This window comes from Gymnoscopelus braueri, assembly GCF_963280865.1.
Source record: "Gymnoscopelus braueri genome assembly, chromosome: 4".
NCBI lineage: Eukaryota > Metazoa > Chordata > Actinopteri > Myctophiformes > Myctophidae > Gymnoscopelus > Gymnoscopelus braueri.
The window spans coordinates 23,410,658-23,424,560 of NC_137605.1; the positions used below are offsets into that span (position 1 = coordinate 23,410,658).

Below are 13,903 nucleotides of genomic sequence, written 5' to 3' on the forward strand. Positions count from 1 at the left end.
GTTCCATTGATCCAAGCCGGAACATAATTGACATGATTGATCGATCATGAAAATAAACATGCTCTGAAAATGTCCACCCATCTGACCACTTAACACGGCAGCCATTTGGCTGCCGTGATAAGTGTCAGGTGGGCCCTGATCCAATAAAGATTGAGAACCACTGCCTTAGTCCATCCTGAGGGACTTTCTCAGATTGCACACACACACACACACACACGCATGCACAAACACACACACGCACGCACGCACACGCACGCACGCACCGTTGGATATATATTTCCTGACACCGCTACCTACATTGTGAACACTACATTAGCTTCATTGTCATTTTTTTTTGTCAAGGGCCCATTGATAATGAGGCGGAAGGAAGGCGCCCAGACATGTCAGGTTCCTGCACAGAGCTCTAACAGAATCAGCACCGAGTGATTCCACACAAGAAAATGTAATGAAAGCCACAGCAGAATCACTCTATTGCCCCGCATTATATCTGGCAACGCGTCCCATAGCAACATATGTTCATATGAATACCCCGTAGGTCTGCGATATAGTCCAGGCACATCGTGAAATTGTTAAAAATTGTCTCTCGCCCCCAACTCCTTGTACAATTACGGTACTGTGTTGTTGTGCTTATAACTGGGGAGGCTCTGTTCTCCACAAAGTTCAGACCCTGATGATGAAACACGGAGGAGAGGGAGGATTGAGTCATCAGTGTACATAACAAATCGCTCCTATCCGCGACAAGTCGACATTAGTCAGAATAATGATGCCCGTAGACTAGGGTACCGCGCGTGGGACGATCGATAGTTGTGCAGAGTCGATAACAACAGGGTGGGGGGTGGGGTGGGGGGGGTGGGTGTCTCGGCAGAGGTTCCAACGCGGAATCCAGAACAAAAATAAATAGAGCGGCGCTGAGAGACAGATGAGACAAGCCACAGGATTTATCAGCTCTCGGTTCGCTTCCAACACTAGAAGTGGGAGATAGAGAACTGGGGGAGGAAATAAATGAATCCAATTAAATCCAACATAAGAGAGGAGATAAATACCTAATCATCGCCCCAGATGCTAGGGACCAGAAATGGAGCAGGAAAAAAAATTGATCGCTTCAACATTTTCTTTTTTGTACAAAGAAAAAACAACAACAGTAAGCTTGGAGACGGGGATGAGAAAAACGACTGAACACTTTTTTTAAAAACAAACGTTAGATGTTTCGGACCACGATAACGTTGGTTCTCAAAGTTGGTTAACCCATTAAGACCGGGAACGCATCTGTGTGTCATTTTTAGATTCTTTGGCTATTCAAAAATAGCAGATCTACAAGCTCATAGCGTGGCACCGAGTGCTGCGCTATGAGCTTGTAGATCTGCTATTTTTGAAAAATCGTGAAAATTCGTGGCAAAATCTTGTATTATACATTTTTTAAAGCGAACATTTGTAAAATATTTAGTTCCAGGAACCCCCAGAAGCAAAGATTTGAGTTACAAATGTCCGCCAAAAAAAAAAGAAATACATTCAAATATTTGCACCAACTTTTTATGATTTTTCAAAAATAGCAGATCTACAAGCTCGTAGCGCGGCACTCGGTGCCGCGCTACGAGCTTGTAGATCTGCTATTTTTGAATAGCCCAACGAAATCTAAAAATGACACACAGATGCGTTCCCGGTCTTAATGGGTTAATAATTAGGAACCAAATGGACCCTTACAGATCTGTAACTCAGAGAGTGTGCAAATGGAACCAAATGGACCCTTACGGGGTTCATTTGGTTCTCTCAGAGTTATGGGGATCGGTGGCCTAATAATGCATGTACCAAACTTGGGGTCCATGAAATTAAAAAACTTTGACAACCACTGCACTATAGTTAGTAGCTGGCGCGACACAGCTGTCGTCATGGCGACTCACCATAGACCAATAGGGTGTAGTGGTCGGCGGCGCGGCCGTAGTTGTTTTGTGCTGACACAGGTACGTCCCGTTGTGTGACTGACTGAGACGGGAGATCTGGAGGGTGGGGCCGGAAATCTCGGCCCTCTCAGGTAAAGTCTCATTGATCCTGGACCACTGGATAGTCCTAGGCCTGGAGAGGGGAGAGAGGGAGAGAGAGAGGGAGAGAGGGAGAGAGAGAGGGAGAGAGGGAGAGAGAGAGGGAGAGAGAGAGAGGAGAGAGAGTGAGAGAGAGAGGGAGAGAGGGAGAGAGAGAGGGAGAAGGAGGGGAGAGTGAGAGAGGGAGCATTAGAGAGAAGCACGCACAGGTAGAGAGTTGCTTGACTTTTGATATCCTTTAAATTCTTTAAGAGATAGCAAAGGGGCGGTATATATTTTACTGTAAATCCACAGAAATCCTCCCAGGGAGAATTCTAAGCCACCAGCCTTACACACAAATACACACACACAAGGACACATCACACACACACACACACACACACACGCACAACACCGACAGCAAACAAACACAAAAGACAGATTATGTGCCCTCCGCCCACACAGGCACACCTGTTACAGGACAGAGAGAGGCTAGAGAAAGAATGATACTGCTGCTACTGTATTACTATTGCTACACCATTATTACACTGTTACTACTGACACTACAACTACAAACACTACTTTATTGCTACAAAACATGCTATAGCCTTAGATCAAGACTATCGTAGATGTATTTTATCGATTTTGACATTTTGCCCCGAATGTTAACTAGCACTGCAGAGTTTTTGTGCAATGTATTAGTCCATATATTTCAATAAAGAAGTGTTTTAATCCCGTCTGTGGCCGAATGCCAAAATGAGGTACAGTTTAAACATTTTAACAAGCCCTATTTTAATTTCCAACTATTGATCTACAAGCTCACAACGGGTCACAACAGGTCGCTGTAACGGTCTGTAACTCTGAGTGTCCACATGGAAACAAACGGAACATTGTGCACTCTCAGAGAAGATTTTACAGGGTAGATTGGGATCTCAGAGGTGAAAAATGGAATGGGGGGTCCGTGGGCCTAATACATATCAAACTGGGTCCTTGAAACACAGACCTGTAAGGGTCCTTTTTGGACCGCTGGTGGTCGCCGGGCCCGACGTTGAGAACCACATGGTTCTAGTTTGAGGACGGTAAAACTGGTGCACTCAGCTGATAAGTGCTCAGCGCACTATTTCCTGTGAGGTTCCATGCAGGCACTAATGAAATCTCCCATCAGCAATGAGAGTTGAGTATTGTGAACAGACGTATGACTAATGACAGCTCTATATACAGGCAGCAGCAGGAATATTACGACCCTCTTCCCGCTTATTTGGAGAACCATGTCGATTGCGCACTGATGAAATCAAATGCAATAAAAAGCCAGTGTTTTGTGTTGTTGTTGTTGTCGGGCCTTCTCTTTTCCTGAAATGACCTCCATCTGAGTGCAGTTATTTAAGTACTGTACTTAAAGATGGAGTGCCATGATATTTTTCAACCCTAAAACCTGATCATAAGGTATTATTATTATGTAAGGATTTTTTTCAACAAAAAAAAGTGTACAGTAAGTGTTAAAAATTTTGTTTTTATGTAGACACACCCACCAGTGCATTAAGTATACCTGGTTCTCACCTTAGCACCTCCTCCACCACCTTAGCACCACCCACCTGTCCTAGTCCCTCCTCCTCCTCATGCCCACACCTGTTGTGTTATGATAAAGAGGGGGAGGGTGTGGGCTTTGTGATGTCACTAAAGTGCTGTTTCTCTATTGGCACGTTTGACCCTCAAGGTTTCAGCCTCCAGGAAGAAACTCCAAATAGTCAGAGAAGACATAAAACACCATAAAAACACCACCGGGGGGCTTAATGAAGTTCTATCAACCTCATAGACACATGAAAAACAGAAAAAGTGCAAAAACATGGCACCAGCTCTTTAAAGCAGCACTATGTAACTTTCCCCTTCTACCCCCGATTTGAACCTGGTTTCCTGCTTACTGTAAGTGCTGCAGCTTTTACCATTGAGCTAATCCCCTCTGGGGATCAATTGAATCTTGATCATCAGGTCAAAATTCCTGTCAGATATTGTGTCTAGGTGAGACTTTGACACGATCTAAATGTCTCAATCTCGCAGGGAGACATAATACAACCACCCCAATTGTATAAGTTATATTGTACTAGTCCATACCTGTGGGGGATATGAGCACCCAAGGTATATGCAGTTTGGGTTATGCACTATACCCGTGGGGGGATATGCGCACATGATCTGGCAACCCGGGAGCCAGCGAACACAAAAACGCTGATAAACAGCTGACATTTGGGGAAAGCGAAAAACGGGCTTCGCTGCTCTGTGCACATGGTAATGGTGAATGGCTGTGTGCAAATTCATATCAATTGCTTCAGCCACTGAGGAGAACCGGGCAGAAGAGATTTTGGCCTCACCACCCTGACAGAGCGTTGTAGAATTATAGAAGGATTAACATAGTCTACCATACAGATTGGACAAAATTACATTTTATTCATAAAGAAAAGGTACATAGTGACGCGTTAAGTACAATTTAGAGGTACTGTACTTGTACTTTACTTGCGTATTTCCCTTTTCAGGCAGCTTTAAACTTCAACTCATTTCAGAAGGCTAAACATATGGCTTTATACAAAAACTCTGATCAATAATATGTACTATGACGTACTTTGCTCCCCCCCAAAGTAGCTTTACATTACCTTTTTTCTTTCCTCTATCTTTGGCCTCATTTAGTATTCCCCTATGAATTATGCATACGTTTGATCCGCCAGAACAACGGGTAATGCATGAGTAGTACTGCACACCAAAGCACTGACGAGTCCGACGAGAACAAGGCAGTCACTTTCTTTGTTGATGACGACCTCGTTGACGTGACGCACAGTGGTGCGCTTGTTACACGGGGATACCCCCCGTGAGCACTTGTTTTTCAGTCAATGTCCCTGCATACAGCACTTCCTAATTGCATAATGCTGCATTTAGTGAGGCTCTGATTGGCGACTGCTGTGTGATGTTACGCCGTATAATACTATGGAGATTGGTTATTTCCGCTATTTATGTGCAACGCTGTTGTATAAAAGCAGTGGTGGGAAGAGTACTTAAAGCACCTAAAGTAAAAGTACTCATTATGCAGAATGTCCCATTTCAAGTTTTCTAATGTATGACAATCGTTTGAAAATAGCAGATCTACAAGCTCACAATGCGTCGCATCGCGACGCATTGTGAGCTTATAGATCGGCTATTTTCAAATGGCCGAAATGTATATAGGGCTGAAGTGGTTAATGTACGTTTTGTAATAATAATCAAAATCTAGTAGTAACTAAAGTTTTCAAATAATTGTAGTGGAGTAAAAGTACAATATTTGCCTCTGAGATGTAGTGGAGTAGAAGTAAAAGTACTGAAAAATTGGAAACACTACATTAAAGTAAAAATACCTAAAAATTGTTAAAGTACAGTACTTGAGTAAATGTACTTAGTTACTTTATACACCACTGTATAAAAGTATAAAATATAGGGCTCAAGTGGGTAACCATACTAATTGTTTTAGTCGACTGTAAAAAAAAAAAGATTATTCGATTTTCTTTCACATAGATTCATTGATATATCAGCTAAAACAGTTGCAGCCCTGGACAAAAGAGTGAGAAGGAGAAGAAAATAGGGATGGATAGACTGAGAGAGAGAGAGAGAGACGAACGGATGGACAGATGAGAAGATGGACAGTGACAGGAAGGAGGGAGGGCGGTACATGGGCTGGCAGAGCAGAGAGACAGCGAGAGAGGGACAGGGCGGAGATAGACGGCGTCACGCGGGGCAGCGTGGCAGAGGGCACGGCCATGAGAGACTGATTTACTGATACAACACCTGAGAGGGGTGGGAGGTGAGTTAGGGGGGGGAGGGGAGGGGGGTGACAGGAGGGATGACAAAATGATATGTCCATGAGAGAGAGAGAGAGAGAGAGAGAGAGAGAGAGAGAGAGAGAGAGAGAGAGAGAGAGAGAGAGAGAGAGGCTGCAGAGGAACGGCAGGCACTTGGATCATACGCACTCCCTAGTGATGAAGGGTGTGTGATGTGTGTGTGTGTGTGTGTGTGTGTGTGTGTGTGTGTGTGTGTGTGTGTGTGTGTGTGTGTGTGCTGTGTGTGTGTGTGTGTGTGTGTGTGTGTGTGTCTGGCGTAGTGTCATGTCTAATGCTCACCCTGTCTAGATCCCGCAGGAAGCCTAATTAAACCTTCCTCTTATTTAGTGTCTTACACTTACACACACACACCCCACACACACACACACACACGGCGACAATCAGCCTCTCTCTTTGTTTATTTAACTGTCTTTCTATTAACAAGCACAATGAAAACAACCTCTAACCTTAAAGCAAACAACATTTAATTGGTGAGTAATGCTCAACAGACAGTTAACAGGACCAGGCGACGAGAACAGAGGGAATGGAGTCTGTGTGTGTGTGTGTGTGTGTGTGTGTGGTGTGTGTGTGTGTGTGTGTGTGTGTGTGTGTGAGAGAGTGTGTGTGTGTGTGTGTATGTGTGTGTGTGTGTGTGTGTGTGTGTGTGTGTGTGTGTGTGTGTGTGTGTGTGTGTGTGTGTGTGTGTGTGTGTGTGTGTGTGTGTGTGTGTGTGTGTGTGTGTGTGTGTGTGTGTGTGTGTGTGTGTCCAGTAAGAGATGATGGTCAGCATACAGAGAGACCCTGCAGTCCCATCTCTCATGTCTCATTGTCACACAAATGCACGCAAGCAGGCGCACGCACACGCACACGCACACACACACACACACACACACACACACACACACACACACACACACACACACACACACACACACACACACACACACACAGTCCCTGACCAGCCATTACAAAGCTTTGGTGAGGCTCCAGCCAATGGGCTCCTCAGCCAGTGTTCAGCATGGGATTTAGCTCAAGCCGTTAAACACACACACACACACGCACGCACGCACGCACGCACGCACGCACACACACGCACACACACGCACACACAGACACACAGACAGACTCACACACACACACACACACACACACACAAACACACAAACAAACATACAAACACACGCACGCACACGCGCACGTTTTGTGTGGGGGCTTTAGAGGACCTGACACCCACAGACAGACGGCCCGTCCAGGGGAGGTTTAAGAGCTTAGGGCCCAAAACCCTTCTGGAGGGTCCACAGAGAGGAGAACACACACAGATAAAAGCTTTGTCTCAAAGTTGGCTAAAAGCAGATGACTGCTATATTGCCCTACAAAGCCTAAGTGCAGTAACTGAACAAAGTTTAAAAACTGAGGAAAAATTGTTTTTTAACCACTTTAAGCCCTATACTTAGTACAACGGACCTGAGTTGGTTCTGTACTTGGTCTGCCTTGTTTCCCTCTACATCAAATCGATTCGGCAGAAATCGTCGATCTACAAACGCGCCGCGTTGTGGGCTTGTAAATCTGCTATTGCTGGCAAATATGCCCTCCGGAATACAGGGCGCTATAGGCTTCAAGTGGTTGACTGGCCAGCAGCCAAACGGGTTATAGGTATACAAAGTGACATTGCACTAATTGTACATGCGTTCATGAGGTAATTCTCATGCCCCACAGCCATAATGGCTGGTTTGAACCTTGACCCCAAAAATTTAGTTACTGCACTCTGCCTTCGCATTGCCTTAAATGGCTCCAATACCAAAGCAAGGTGCAGTAACTTTATACTGATATTTAATAGTATTCATCAACTCTACTTAAAAGGACCACTTCATCTTCAACCAATCTTCATATAATTGGTCTTCACTAATGCTCATCGTACCATTTTTGTCTATTCATTCTGTGTCTCAGAGGAGGACTGGGGACATCATCGATATAGGCAAGTTTGGTCATTTCAAACAAGATTTCAAAATTCTTATTTAATTTGTTGTAAATGCTAACTTTCCAGGAATAGAAAGCCTGCCGTTATTAGCTTCGATTCCTCATTGATGATGTTACTGGTAGGCATAGACAAAAACGTTACAATATTATAATGAACATTTATGAGGACCAATTATGTGAAGATGAACTAGAAAAAGTGCTCCTCGGAGCACAAGTCTCCGCCAGGTCAGGTAGGTTATTATGGCCTCCTGGTGGCGCTATAATAGGCCAATGTGAAAAGGGTGCCATTTATTCGTAGGCCGAGCACGGCAATCAGACACTGCATGCATGATTTGAGGCATTTTGTTCTAAAAATGTGTTTTGCTAAATTTGACCTGCTGGTGGCGCTATAACAGGCCAATGTTAAAAGGGTAGCATTTGTTCCTCAACGTAGTGCAAATATGCATTCAAAGTTTCACCGCAATCGGACGCTGCGTTCATGATTTGCGGCATTTTGTTCAAAACGGGCCACTCCTGCAAACATTACATGTCAATGTTAGCCAATCAGGATGGAATATGAAAAATCTAACAGATCCGTCTTGATCACATGACTATAGAGATCATGTTTACCGATTTGCGTGAAATTTGGATAAAATCAGTAATATATATATTTTTTTTAACATAAGTCTGCCTCCTGGTGGCGCTATAAAAGGCAAATGTGAAAAATGCAGGGCAAAGGTTTTTCCTTGACCTCTAGAGAGTGTGCATACAAAGTTTTACACTGGTCGGTGCAGTTATAGGTAAAAACACGAATCGGCCTGTTACAGCGCCACCATGAGGCTGATTTGAACATTTTCAAGTGGCATTTCTTCCTCGGCCTAATGGGAATGTGTGTGCAAAATTTCACGGAAATTGCATGCTGTGTTCATGATTTGAGGCATTTTGTTCGAAACGGAGTACTCCTGTAAACTTTGAAAGACAATTTTTGCCAATCAGGATGGAATATGAAAAATCTGAAATGAGCCGTTTCTTTAAATGACTATAGAGATACTGTGTACCGATTTGGGGGATTTTTGGCCAAAATCTGTAGGAGTACTGTTCAAAAATGTGTTTTGCACAAATCGGCCTCCTGGTGGCGCTATAAAAGGCCCATGTGAAAAAATTGGAGCAGAGGTTCTGCTCTGGCATCCAGGGAGTGTGTGTGCACAGTTTCGCTGCGATCAAGCCAACGGTGCCAGAGATTAGCTGTACACAAAATGACAGAATGACACACGGACACACACACACACACACACGGACGGACGGACGGACAGACAGGGGGTAAAACATACTCTCTCGCCATGCCTTTCGGCCTGGCGGAGACAACAAGGGTCAAGTCGTCTATTGAGTATTTGTGCATAATTACTTACGTCTGGAGACATTGAGAAATGTAGGCCTACAGTGGACTTGCTATTTAAATGATGTCATATTTTTGTCCTAAAACAATTATATTTAATGTTTTCACTTTCATATTTTTCCTATCAATTAGACTTTGCATCATCAACATCATTATCCTTTTATAATTTATTATCATCTGGTAGAAAAAATCCAACTCAAAACCAAGGCAAACGGCATTAAGTGAAGTTACTGCAGAATTACAGCCTTGGTTTTGAGTTGGCTTTTGTAGTTACTGCAGTTTTTCTAATGTTTTTCTCTCTCTCAAAATTTAACTCTGAGACTTTGTCACAAGATAAAACAGACATCAAGGAATATATTTTTCAGAAAGACACTGGCTTCCAGCAATGGGAAAAGACGCAACCAAAACGAGAGATTTATTTTTAAATACTAGTGTAATGTCTCTTGAACAGTTGATACAGACCTGCAAACTTCCGAAAACATTTTATTTTTTTTACAAATAAGGCTTTACATCACGAAGAAGTTATTGAAAATAAGTTGTTTCAACAACCAACCAGAAAAAGCCTCTCTTGGATTGTTCTACAGTATGATGTACAGTACTGTGGTACAGTATGTCTCCTACCCACATACGTATGAGGGTGAAAGGGTAAATACGTGGACCACGGGTCTATTTGGTTCCATTTGTACCCTCTCTGAGTTAAATTAACACTGGTAAATTGGCGCCGGAGGAGTCACTCACTGTGTCAATTTTACCTGTTAGCCTATGTGCCAGCAAACACAATAAGCCCCGGCATTTGAGTCAACAAACCGTTCAATTTACGGATCGCAATCGCGACCGAGCGGGCAGGTCATGCTCACAGAGTCACAGACATCCCGACCAGAAACAGCTGCCACCCGGAATGGAGAAAAAACACACGGTCGGTGCCGGTGGCCAAAGATAAAATTGAGAGCTGGATTAAGAAACTCTGGTGGTTCTGGCACCATAGTTTGGCTAATTATGCTTCAGTTTATACAAATGTGTGTAGAGAAACACTTCCGCTGCTTTCATTGATATTGGAGCGCTCCAGTGCCCCGAGCTAGAATCGAACCCAGCAGACTCGGCAGTGTCAAGAAAACTCACGTGGGGGCGAGTCGTGGCCGAGTCTTTTGCAGCAGCACTACAATATTATTCATTCATTTCATTGATAAGATAGGCCAACAAATCAGCAGGAATCACTGCTGTAATTTCATTTTCTAATACATATTCATATATAAGGCCTGCTTTTATTTTAAGATACGCTTTATTTAAACTTTGACATTTTACTATAAATAAATGTGAATGTATGTTTACGTAGGTGTACAATACATATATGCATACTTTCTTGTGGGACTGGATATTTGGACTCTTGTAAGTGAGGCTATTTAGAATTGGCATTGATCGTTTTTACTTGAAAGACTATTGAAGTGAGAGAAGTTATTATTATGATTTTCACACAGTGCTGTTGAGGCGTCAACAATGCTGAAGTGGTTTACTTTGTCAGGAGCGTTGTGACGCATGGCTTTGTATGCGTAGGTCTTTGTCTGTTTCCTTTGCATATTTTCTTTTGTGGAAAATGAGAAAACAATCAATAAACAATTTTTTTTTTTTAAAGAAAAGGAGTTTAGTTTTGATCGAAAATGTAGTTACTAAACTTTATAGGGCAGTATAAACTGCACGCACACACGCACACGCAGACACTCACACACATACGCACACACGCACACGCACACACACACACAAATGCGCACGCACACACACTTACAGAGGGTTCCCTGTGACCGAGCAGGTGAGGACAAGCGAGTCTCCCTCCCGCAGAATCCCAGACGGAGGGATGATCCTCACTGTGGGGGCGACTGTGGAGAGAATGAAAGAGTTAGTGATCATACAGACAGAGGAGAAAGAGTTAGTGATCATACAGACAGAGGAGAACCAGTCAGTCAGAAGAACAATCTCAGCTTTGTTGTCACATCACAAGTTCACAGGTGTAAAGAACGAAGTGAATGACATTCTTTTGTTTTCTTTTGTGCACGCTCCATCATTTGTAGTTTCCGTGAGAAGAGTGAGGATGGAGGTAGAGTAAGAATACAGGAAAAAAGTAGAACACATGATAGAAACCCAATTGACCCTTACAGGATCTGTCACTCTCAGAGTTGTGGGGGCCCTTGAGATTGAAACGTTTGAGAATCACTGATGTAGAAGAAAGAGTACAAACATGAACATGAAATAGAATCAGAGCGAGAGAGAGAGAGAGAAAGAGAGAGAGAGATATATACAACAACAACAACAACAACAAATAAACAGGTTGGATGGAGAAAGCTGTATGAAAGGGCTTCAAACAACAGTTTCCAAGGCAACCAGCCGAATACATTAGCCAACAGTTGGGACACCTGTTATCATGCCTGGACCCACACTGCAGCATCTGCTCTGGACACTGGTCTGGTCTGGTCTGGTCTGGTCTGGTCTGGTCTGTTCTGTTCTGTTCTGTTCTGTTCTGTTCTGTTCTGTTCTGTTCTGTTCTGTTCTGTTCTGTTGTGTTGTGTTGTCATCACCACAGCAGCACAGGCTAGGTTCAACTAGCCTGTGTATTCAACCCCAGTGCTTTGAGTCAAAGTATAGATACTTGTGGACGTTTCTCTGTCCAATTTGTACTTGAGTTAACGTAGTGTAGTATTTGGTTTTAAGTGTTCTTCTTTCTTTCTTTCTTTCTTTTTCCTTTATTTATTCAGGGAAACCCATTGAGAGCAAGCTCTCTTTTTCAAGGACGCCCTGATAACAAACATTTGAATCACATTACAATGTCACAACTTTAACAATAAGGCAAAAAAGAAAAGCAGAAGCATAAAACAGCATTAAAATAATCGCAAAAGGCGGTGAATCAGACAATACAGTGAGGACATGGATAACAACACAGTAACAACAAAGTACATGCTTTTTAAAAAGTACACATTACAAAGTACATTTTCTTTTTTAATATCAATGCATTGCTGTATGAATGAATGCATGAATGAATGAATGAATGACTGAATTAATGTTTTCGTGTCTTGTCATAAGACCCATCCCTTACGGGATTATAAGACACCAAAAACATAAATAAAAAATATCACATTCACTTCCAGGAAAGCTGCGCAAGTAAAAAGAAAACATTTGGTTAACACCCAAAAAAACTAAACTAAAAAAGTAAATACATCACATATATGTCGTCTTTACCCGTTTGTCCCATGCCTTTTCTAAATATTCTGCAAGTGCGAATACCCACTACAGTATGTTCAAAAATCCATACAAGTCTCTCTACGTCCTTTAACCAAATCAAATCTAGGGTTTTACACCTATTAAATAATTTGTGATGTTGATATCACTGCCAGCTGTATTGAAATTTAGACATTACAAAATTACACACATTGTGAGCTTGTAGATCTGCTTTTTTCACTATATTTGAAATAGGGCTTAAGTGTATTTGGAATACACGTAAGCCCTTTCACCTGTGTGACTGAAAACTGTAAGTATCCTAAAATACAAATTCTCAAGTAAAGTACAGATACTCCAAAACATTTTACTTCAGTACAGTACTCGAGTAAATGTACCACTGCCCTGACCCCTCACAGCACAGCCATTACCCCGCAGGTCGCGGCACTCAACCACCTCCTACAGTATCAGCATGCACTCACGTCTGACGTGGCTGTCCCTCATCAATCACATCCAGGTGTCAACAAAGAAAAATTCATGTTACCCGACTAGCTATATTAATATACCGGCCCGGGAAAGTAAATTCTACTCAACTAGCCACATTAATATAATGGCAGGGAAGTGAATTATACTCGACTATCCACATCAATATACCGGCAGGAGAAGGTATAATCCATCAATAGTACTACATACAGTATGCTGAATATTAACAGGTATTCTCATATTCTTGTTGCTTTTATACTGTACAGCTATGGATATAAATGTACTGAAAGGAAATTGATGGTATTTAAAGGTACGGTAAGTGATGTTTTGGGGTATTTTTTTGTTTGCTAAAAAGGTTAAAGTACTATATTCTGATAGTAATCATTGCTACAGAGCGTTTGTTCGGTCACAGGGGTCTCTCCAGCTCTACAGTAAACAGAATATAGAACATTTTCAGGTAGGTGACAAAGTTTAAGCCAATCAGGAGAGAGCACTGAAAATGCATTTTCTGTTTAATAAAGAGCTGGAGAGACATGGAGACTCCTTTTACTGAACAAACACTCTATAGCAATGAGAACTATCAGAATATAGAACTATTTAGCACTTATTTTAACAAAAGCAAATCACTTACCCTGCCTTTAACTATGAACATAATATGCTGCCAGAAAAAAAAATATTATACTCAGCTATCCACATGAATATTCTGAAAGAATAATGAAGGATGCTTTACTTTCTTGAACATTATATACTGGCAATATAAATTGTGCTATTATTAGTACAGCTATCAACATAAATATAGGCGACTGGAGGAAAAAAATACTGGTTCTCGACTATCCACATTATCATATTGACAGAAAAAATATATTATTGCCTATTTAATTCTCCACATTAGGATACGTGGGTGATATGAATTGCATTGGACAAACATGCTGATATAAATGTGGAATGCTGATCGGATCAACTAATATTGATATACATTAATACGACTTGCCATAATTTGAATGTGTTGAACAATCATG

General features: G+C 42.2%; 1 protein-coding gene across 1 annotated transcript in view; it reads right to left on the reverse strand.

The window, feature by feature from the left end:
* Nucleotides 1-13,903, reverse strand: part of cadm4 (cell adhesion molecule 4) — a 302,572-nt gene that overhangs the window by 46,418 nt on the left and 242,251 nt on the right. Inside the window, 3 exon segments of the mRNA XM_080425842.1 lie at nucleotides 610-667; nucleotides 1,899-2,070; nucleotides 10,981-11,071. Coding sequence (XP_080281968.1) covers nucleotides 610-667; nucleotides 1,899-2,070; nucleotides 10,981-11,071 — 321 coding nt within the window.